Source organism: Anolis carolinensis, chromosome 1, assembly GCF_035594765.1.
Source record: "Anolis carolinensis isolate JA03-04 chromosome 1, rAnoCar3.1.pri, whole genome shotgun sequence".
NCBI lineage: Eukaryota > Metazoa > Chordata > Lepidosauria > Squamata > Dactyloidae > Anolis > Anolis carolinensis.
The window spans coordinates 103180763-103190841 of record NC_085841.1 but is presented as its reverse complement, the minus strand read 5'-3'; the positions used below and the strand labels follow the sequence as shown (position 1 = coordinate 103190841).

General features: G+C 39.3%; 1 protein-coding gene across 1 annotated transcript; it reads right to left on the bottom strand.

Annotated features, from left to right (window-relative positions):
* Nucleotides 1–697: 697 nt before the first annotated feature.
* LOC134298852 (trichohyalin-like) lies at nucleotides 698–4379 on the bottom strand. Its single transcript, XM_062980266.1, has one exon. It carries the CDS (start codon nucleotides 2987–2989, stop codon nucleotides 1889–1891), a length of 1101 nt encoding a protein of 366 aa, XP_062836336.1. The 5' UTR covers nucleotides 2990–4379; the 3' UTR covers nucleotides 698–1888.
* Between the last annotated feature and the right edge of the window lie 5700 nt (nucleotides 4380–10079).

Here is a 10079-nt window from a genome sequence, read left to right as displayed (position 1 = left end):
GCTTCTATGATATTTTGGCAGTAGTATCCTATATCCATTTCTTTTATTAACATCTTAACGAAGTTCCAATTGACATTATCGAATGCTTTCTCCGCATCCAGCGCGAGAAGCATTACCTCTTTCTGATTGTTTATTTCATAATATTCTATCAAGTCTATAACTGTTCTTACATTTTCTTTTTGGTGTCTGTCCGGCAAGAAGCCTGTTTGATCTTCCTTTACCCAGTCTTTTAGAAATCTTTTGAACCTTTCCGCAATCACGTTACTAAATATTTTATAGTCTACGTTTAATAATGATATCGGCCTGTAATTTTTAACATTTTCTGGGTCCGAATTCTCTTTATGTATTAGGCATATGTTTGCTTCTTTCCATGTGCTTGGCATTTTCTTTTGTTGTCTTATTTCGCTCATAATTTTCTTCAAATAGGGGGTTATCTCGTTTTGGAAGGTTTTGTAATAGATCGCCGTTAGTCCATCTGGGCCTGGGGCTTTGTTCGTTTTCATACTTTTTATAGCTTTTATTATCTCTCCTTCTGTGATCTCTTTATTCAATTCTTCTCTCTGTTCTTCTGAGATTCTTTGTATGTTACACTGTCCTATATATTCTGTTATCCTTTCTTTATTTATCTGTTCGTCCTGATACAATTTTTTGTAAAATTTTGCAAAATTGTTCCTTATTTCTTCCTCTTGAGTGTATATCTTATCTGCCTCCTTTAATTTTGTCACCACAGTAGCTTCTCTTTTTTTTCGTAACCTCCTCGCCAACCATCTTCCCGGCTTGTTCGCATTTTGGAAATAATCTTGTTTTATATATTTAAGTTGGTTTGCTCTTTCCTCCATCTCTAGGTGTTCTCTTTGCTTGTGTAGTAATTGCAAATTCTTTTGAGCGTTTTCATTCTTTGGCTCCTTCTTAAGTAACTCCTCTTCTTTACTGATTTTTTCCATTATTTTTTCGAAATCCTGCCTTCTCTTTTTTTTCTTTAGTGCTTTTTGTTGGATAAAGTACCCCCTCATTACCGCCTTACTGGCCTCCCAAACTGTGTACAGATGTACTTCTGATGTATCGTTTTGTCTAAAATACTCCGTTAGTAATTTTCTGTTCTTTTCAATGTCTTCTTCTTTTTTTAATAAATTGTCATCCAGTTTCCACCTTACTGTTTTTTTTGAGTTATAGATTTTTAGTTCAATCGGGCAATGGTCCGAATCCAATCTTGGTAAAATCCTTATCTTATTTATTTTTGTTACTAGAGATTTTGAAGTCCAAACCATATCAATTCTGGACCAGGTTTTGTGCCTGGACGAATAGAAGGTATAATCCCTCGTCTTTTCATTTTTCTCTCTCCAAGCATCTACCAGATTAAAATCTTTTAACATATTTATCATTTGTTTTGGTAGATTACCCGAATTGCTTGTTTTGTCTTTCTTCTTCCCCATTTCTTTACTTCTGTCCATTTTTCCGTCTATTACTCCATTGTAGTCTCCTACAATCATTAGTTGATCAAATTCCTGATTATTTATATTTTCTTGTAGCTTGTCTATAAATATCTTTTTTGAGTCATTTGGCGCATAGATATTGCATATCAATGTTTTCACATTCTGTATCGTAATGTTTACGCCCACGAATCTTCCTTCCCCGTCTTTGAAGGCCAAATTTGCTGGTATTTCTTTGTTTACATACGTCACCACGCCCCTTTTCTTCTCTGCTGCCGAGGCATAAAATGCATTACCTAACCTTTTATTTTCTAAATGTGCTACATGTCTGTGTGCTATATGTGTCTCTTGTAATGCAATAATTTGACAGTTTCTTTTGCTTAGTGTGTCAAAGATTTTATTTCTCTTATATTGTGAGTTCAGGCCATTAACATTATTAATATATACTTTTAATTCACTTAGCATTGTCCTTCTTCTTTTTGATTTTCTTCTTCTTTCTCCTCTTTTTCTTCCTCTTCTTCCACTCTTTCCATACTTTCCTCCTGTGTTTCCTTTACTCTGTCCAGGTTCACTATTTCTGTATTTCCTCTTAGATTTAATCTATAGTTTCCCAGATCCATCTCTTCCTTATCCGGAGAGAACTCTCGCAATCTCTTCTTTTTCTTCTCTCTTTCATTGTTTTCATGTTCCTCCTCTTCTCTATCCTTCCCCTTTTCTGATTTAATTTTTCTTAAGAACTCTTTAGCACCTTCTTCTGTGGTTATCCAGTATTTCCGTTCTCTAAATGTCGCCATTAACCCCTCTTCTCTTTCCCATTTAAACTTTATTTTCCTCTTTTTTAATTCGTCAGTGAGTGGGGTATATTTTCTTCTTCTGTTTATCACCGAACTTGGTTGTTCTTTTAAGATGGCTACCTTTTTTTCTTTAAAGTAGATTTGTTTTCTGTTGTTTATTTTCAATATTTCGTCTCTTATTACTTTCCTTGTCAGATGTACAATCACATCTCTTGGTGTTTTGTTTTTCTTTGCATATATTGTATTTACTCTGTATGTCCTATCCATCTGCTCTTCCATTTCTCTCTCTGTACATCCCAGGAGATTGGAGAGTATCTCCACCACCGTCAGTCTTATATCTTCTCTTGGTTCTTCCACTATGTTTCGTAACCTTAGCTGGAACTCCATTTCTTTTGCTTCCAGTTCTTCCTGTTTCCTTTCCATTTTTCTATTTCTTTCATGTATTTCTTTTATTTCCTTCTGCGTGGTTTCTTGAATTTTCCTTAACTCCTTCTTCTCTGACCTTAATTCTCTCAAATCTTCCTGGATTTGGTTCATCTCTTTTTTCATTTCTCCTAGATCTTCCTTCCATTCCTTTCTCATATCTGACATTTGTTCTTGCACCATCTTTTGAAGTATATCCTGCTTCTCTTGCATTCTATAAACCTCCTTCATCATGTCTCTCATCATATCCCTGAGATTCATGTCTTCCGGTATGGATGATCTCCTAGGTTGGGTCTTCAAGTCCTTTGTTTCTTTTTCTCCCTTTGGTTTGTAGTGTGCCATTTTATTCTTATTTCTTCTTCTCTCCTTCTTTCCCTTCTTTTATCTCTGCTCCTTCTTCTTTAGTTCTTTGTCTCTCTCCTGTAATTTATTTATTCGTTTATTTATTTGTTACTCCCTCGTGGTATTCCCTTACCTTGCCCTTATATCAATATCCTAATTGCCTCTTTCTTCGTTTATTTATTTATTATTTATTTATTTATTTTCTTTCCCTTCCCTAGTAAATCAAATTTTTACCTCTACTGCTTCTTCGTCTGGCTCCTTTTGTCTAACTCCTTCTTTTGCTTCTTTGGCCTCCTTCTTCCGTTCCTTTGTCAATCCAATTATTCTCACCAGCTTTCCTTCCTTATTTATTGATTGATCTTGCTTTTCACCTGTTGGCTCTCTCTCTGTTCTCGCGGGGTACTTTTGGCACGATCTCACTTTCCCTGTGTCAGCGTTTTCCCTTCTCTGTCCCCCGTTCTCGCGAGATCCCCTTGTGGTAGCGGGAGGATTATTTCCCCCTCCGTTCTCTGTTTGCTTATTTTCCTGGAGTCAAAACAGCCTCCTTTCTCAAGGCTCCTCTCAAGGTCAGATCTTCCCCTTCTCTGGTTTGTTTATTCTTTACTTTTAGCCTTACAGGTCCCTTCAACAAACCTCTGTGTTCCTCCCACGGCTTCACTCTGCCTTTGTGTGTTTTTCTTCCGTCCACCTCTTCCCCTTCTTTTGAGGCGGCGGCTTCTTGGCTCACTGGGTTGTTATGCCATGATCTAGATTTCCTAACTAGTGCAGTGATCCAAATAATATAGGTCCCGGATATAAAGTATTAAGTAATGTCCCACGTATTAGTTATGTTTAAGCACTCCCAGCTTAGCTCCTTCCCTTTACAATTGAGATTTTACCTTTATTTCCTTTATTTTCCTTTCCTTCCTTGTCGTTCCTCTGTGTCAGGCTCGCGCTCCCTTTCCTCTCTTCCGGGTTACTCTCTCCTATTTTGTCCGTTCAATTTTTTTTTTTTCCGTCTCCTCACCCTTCACACTCTTTCCTTCCCCCTTCCTTTCCAGGGGACCTTCTTACCCTCCAATTCCGACAATCTTTTCTTATTTATATATATTTGTCTGTTTCTTTACCTTTCCTTTCTCGTCTTGGTGGGCGCGCGCGCGGCTGGAGATGTGGCGGGTTTCCCCTTGCGTTCCGCTGCGATCCGCCGTACTGATGGACCATCTACCGGATCCTTTTGGGGGCTCCTCTTGAGGAGAAGACCCTCTCAGGACCATCGGCTGGCACCCTCAGTTTCGCTGTCCCCCTCAACTCTATCCGTGAGGGGGAGGGAGCTCATGCTCTACCCGATCTTTGCAGCCAGAACCGGCACCTCCTAAAGTGCCTGACTCTCCGCCATTCGCGCACACCCGGAAGTCCACCGGCTTTTGACTTTTTATGACATCCAAAATATGCTGCTTCATGTAAGCCCCTCATTCTGCCTAATGGTAAGGGTAGCCCTGATGGTGTGGATTGCGATGTTGGCACTACATTTAACCTTTACAATGCATGTGACAACATGCATGTGATTTGGTACAGGACTAGGGATACAGAAGATAATACCTTATACTGTGCCTAAAGTAAGAGTGGGCCACATGCAGCTCCAGTCCCATGTTTATGGTTCATTGACCCCCCCCCCCCCCAATATAGTTTATACAAGCTTATACAATGCTCTTCCCTATATTTCCTTAGAATCATAGAATCATAGAGTTGGAAGAGACCTCCCAGGCCATCCAGTCCAATCCCCTGATAAGAAGCAGGAAAATCACATTCAAAGCAACCCTGACAGATGGCCATCCAGCCTCTGCTTAAAAGCCTCCAAGGAAGAAGCCTCCACCACACTCCAGGGCAGAGAGTTCCACTGCTGAACAGCTCTCACAAATAGGAAGTTCTTCCTAACGTTCAGGGGGAATATCCTTTCCTGCAGTTTGAAGCCATTGTTCCATGTCCTAGTCTCCAGGGCAGCAGAAAGCAAGCTTACTCCCTCCTCCCTATGACTTCCCCTCACATATTTATATATGGCTATCATGTCTCCTCTCAGCCCTCTCTTCTTCAGACTAAACATGCCCAGCTCTTTAAGCCGCTCCTCATAGGGCTTGTTCTCCAGATCTTGATCATTTTAGTCACCCTTCCAAGGACACATTCCAGCTTGTTAACATCTCCCTTCAATTGCGGTGCCCAGAATTGGACACAATATTCCAGGTGTGGTCTGACCAAGGCAGAATAGAGGGGTAGCAGGACTTCCCTGGATCTAGGCACTATACTATAATTGATGCAGGCCAAAATCCCATTGGCTTATTTTGCCACTGCATCACATTGTTGGCTCTTGTTTAACTTGTTGTCCATGAGGACTTCAAGATCTTTTTCACATGTATTGCTGTCGAGCCAGGCATCGTCCCCAATTCTGTATCTTTGCATTTCATTTTTTTTCTGCCTAAGTGAAGTATCTTGCATTTGTCCCTGTTGAACTTCATTTTGTTAGTTTCAGCCCATCTCTCTCATCTGTTAAGACCATTTTGAATTCTGCTCCTGTTTTCTGGAGTATTGGCTATCACTCCCAATTTGGTGTCATCTGCAAACTTAATGATCATCCCTTCATCTACGTTTTTAATAAAGATGTTAAATAGAACCGGGCCCAGGATGGAACCCAGCAGCACTCCACTCATGACTTCTTTCCAGGATGAAGAAGATGCATTGGTGAGCACCCTTTGGATTGGTTTGCTTAACCAATTACAGATCCACCTAACGGTAATTTTGCTTAGCCCACATTTGACTAGTTTTTTTGCCAGAAGGTCATGGAGGACTTTGTCAAAGGCCTTACTGAAATCCAGATATTTATTTATTTATTTACAACATTTATATCCCGCCCTTCTCACCCGAGGGGACTCAGGGCGGCTTACAAAAATTGGCAAAATTTAATGCCTAAAATACAATCATAAAAACAAAACAATAACAGATCTATTAATAACATTGTTAAAACACATTATAAAACCTTAAAAACATATATATAATTAATATGCTATATCCACGGTGTTCCCTGCATCTACCCAGCTTGTAACTCTTTCGAAAAAAGAGATCAGATTAGTCTGGCATGACTTGTTTTTGATACATCTGTGTTGACTCTTCTTGAAGATAGGGACCACATTTTCCCTCCTCCAATCTGCTGGGACTTCTCCTTACCTATTCTTCTCCTTCCCAAGTTGTCACTGGCCTACAGCCTGTTAATATAAATAGAATCAATCCAGAGCCAGCACTACTATTATGTAGGGAGAGCTGCCAAGAAGTAAACATTATTGGGTAAACTCCTCTATACCGCTAAACTGCCACCCTCTTCTTAGGTCTACTCTGGGACAGTGTACTAGCCCTATCTGAATTAAGATTCAATCACCACTTGGGTTGGTTTTAGTTTATATGGACTTCTGAGGTACCATCTTGTCTTTTGCTTTAGATAACAAAGATTCCAATTTAATCATAAACTCATCAGAACTGAGCTTTGGGTTACAATCAAGTGGATTTTACAAAATCTCACTGTTCTTTCCAGCAGCAACTACTTTTTGGAAAGTAGTTCATTTTATACTGATGTATTCATATAACAGGATACCTCACATATATAAAAGAGCACATACAATCACAGTTCATTGCACGATTTTGTCTAAAAGAGAACTCCTATGCAAATCTGGCTGATTTTTATTTCCCTGCTGTTGTAGTTCATCGTTTCTATCACTAGTTGGCACTCTGTCCAAACAGAAAAAAACAAGCTTAGTTTTTACTAGGTGATTTCTACATCTCTCCTCCTTATATAGTAGCATGCATTTCCATTTATTTGTCAAATTGTATAATATTAGTAACATCTGATTTTTGGCAATTGGACATGAAAATACCATCTGATTTAGGATTACTACTCTTGCCTTAGAACTCGGGAAATTAGGCCACTGGGGCGGATGGGACTTGTCATCCAGCACATCTGGAGGACATCATGTTGGAGGGAAGAAGAGTTGAGCTGATAAGGAAAGCTTTTTCAAAAGCTCCTATGTATGGAAGCACCAGTTTATTCACTCATGGCATAAACTGGCCCAGTATGGATGGGGGAAACTGTACCTATGCTAGGCTTCTGCTTACTGCTTTGTCAGTGTCCTCTCTTTTCAGAAGAATAATTACAAAGCAAATTTAAGACAATTCTAGTTTCCATTTTCTGATATAATTCACACCTCCAAACCCAATACTCCAGATAAAAATAGATCACCAGAGGAAAAACATGAACTGAGATGAATACATTAAGATATATTTTTCAGTTATTCTTACAAAAACTTTGTATTTAATATAAAATTATATATCTCAATGAAAATGCTTGCTTTTGGGGCTTTCATGTTCAATAGTTGCTTTTTAATAGGATAGTCCAAGCAATGGTGCCATCTTGAAATCAAAACAGAGATTGTTATATTAAAATGTTTTGTAATTGACTGCCACTTTTATACATTTATACCCTACAAAGCTAACCCACTTGGGTCCTGTTTTGTTTCCATTATCAGATTTGTTTCAGATCTGGTGACCATTTCTGAGTTCCTCAGGCAAATTGGCTACACAGTATATATATTTATTTTTACTCATATTGCTTTGAGCAGCAAATCTGATAAAACACAATGAGATGGAAGAGTTGGCGAGATTGCAAACTGCAGGTGTTTGGAGCATTGTAATCATCTCAACCAGATGTTCAGGCGATTGTGCACCTGTTTCCTCTCCTTTGGCAGCTCTGGAGGATACAGCTCAATCCTGGCCCCGGGACTTAGAGCTCTCCCCTGACTGGGTCAAAGTGATATATCCAGCAGGTTTTGGGAAGTCCCATATTAAGTGAAAAACCACACACCTATAAGTGAGATGGATCAAGTCCTTCGGTAACTCTCTCACACTAGAAGATAATGGCCTCTGGCAGAGGCAAACAACTAGCTTCCCTCATATCAGTGCATCACCTGAAGCGTTGGCATTAAAAACTCAGATACTGTGCATTCTGTGCTCCACCAGGAATCAAAGACAATTATTTATAAATAAGTGTATCTTGCACTGGAGTAAGAAAACTGCTGTGCCATACCTGAAGCAATACCATGCTGAATCCAGGACTTGCAGGACTCAAGTACCAAGGCTGTTTGCTGAGAACGGTCTGGGGCATCATCTGACTTCACATTTCCCTCTCCTCTCATATACCACAGTCCTCACAGTGGTGAGATGTGGCAGGGTTGTATTTTCCCAGCAATATTGCTATGATCTACTCCCAGGGCTGGATTAACCATTATGCAACATACTCAGGGCATCAAGGGAAGGGGGGCATCACAGATATTTTCAATTGCTGGATTTACCATGGGCAATATGGTACAAAATTGCAAATGAATCAGATTCCACAAAAAGAAACTCCTGCAATAAAAGACTTGACAAGTATAAAAAAAATCAAAGCTTTGTTTAATTGTGAAAAAAAAATATTTTACAGCTTATTATTGTTTATATTTTGAATTGGATACACCATATGTATGGAGGAACAAGCAAGAGCTATTAGCTTTACCAAAAAGCTGCTGGTAATAAAGAGGAATACTTCTCAGACTGGTTTGTTGATATAGGCCAGTGGTGCCCAACCTTTTCTTGACCAGAGACCACTTGACCAGGGACCATTCTCCAACATTAGTACCAAAAGGGTTACAAATCAGTTTTTGGTCTATTTTGGTTTGGTTATTTGGGGTGCTGAATCAGAAAATGGCATTGGATAGACCACATCAGCTCTAGTTTCTGATACAGAACATATGCCATCCAGTAGTTGCCATCTGCTCACTCACAGAAAACCATATTTAATAATCTAGAGCTGATGTGGTCTATCCAATGCAATTTTCTGAATCAGCATCCCAAATAATCCCAGGAACAGGCCTAAAACTAAAGATACCAAGAAAAAAGTATTTTGGTTAGGCTGCGTTATTATCCATAGTAGTAACAGTGTAGCTGCAGACCATATTTTAGTTCTCGCGGATCACTGGTGGTTCACGGACCACAGGTTGGGAACCACTGATATAGGCCGATACTGCTGCCTGCAGTATAAGATTCTTCTTAGTGTCGTGGCAATAGGTGTCATATCCAAATGCAGGTCTGAAAATTGTTATCTCTTCATTTGTTATTAGAAATCAGACCAATGGGCCAAAAATCCAAGCTGCTATGTGTCAATTCTGGAATGGGCTTAATTCATGTTGTATTATTTAATTGTTTTAAAACTATGACTAAAGTATGGGATTATTAACCACTTTGAGTCCCCATGGGGAGAAATGCAGAGTATAAACTCTTACTTACTTACTTACTTATAGTAATAGTAAAGGTAAAGGTTTTCCCCTGACATTAAATCTAGTCATATCCGACTCTGGGGGTTGGTACTCATCTCCATTTTTAAGCCAAAGAGACAGCGTTGTTTGTAGACACCTGCTAGATCATGTGGCCAGCATGACTACATGGAGCCCCATTACCTTCCCGCTAAAGTGGTACATATTGATCTAGTCACATTTGCATGTTTTTGAACTGCTAGGTTGGCAGAAGCTGGGGATAACAGCGGGAGCTCGCCCCACTCCCCAGATTTGAACTGCCGACCTTTCAGTCAGCAAGTTCAGCAGCTCAACGGTTTAACCCACTGTGCCACCGGGGGATCAAATAATAATAATAAGTCATCAACTCTCATAACATCTGAGTATTAGAAGTATAGTCACAAGGATGGTTCATACAGGCATGTTTATCACTGGATGATTGCATTATGGCATGTATGAATGATCACAATAAATGTGATGGCTTGGAATTTTCTTATCACCTTAATGCTTTTGATTATATTTGATCCACAGATTCCATTACCTGGCATAATATATATTAAGATGGAGCATGAGAATGTGACAGTAAGAAAACCTTGCACAAGGAGTTGCCAAGCATATTAAAAAAGAAAGAAACATGTGGCAGAAGCTTGAATCCTCTTGATGATTCTTTCAAAAGGGGAATCACTGAATTGATAGGATTTACATAACTGTAGACTTATCATTCAAGCTCTGATTCAATAGATTTGTTG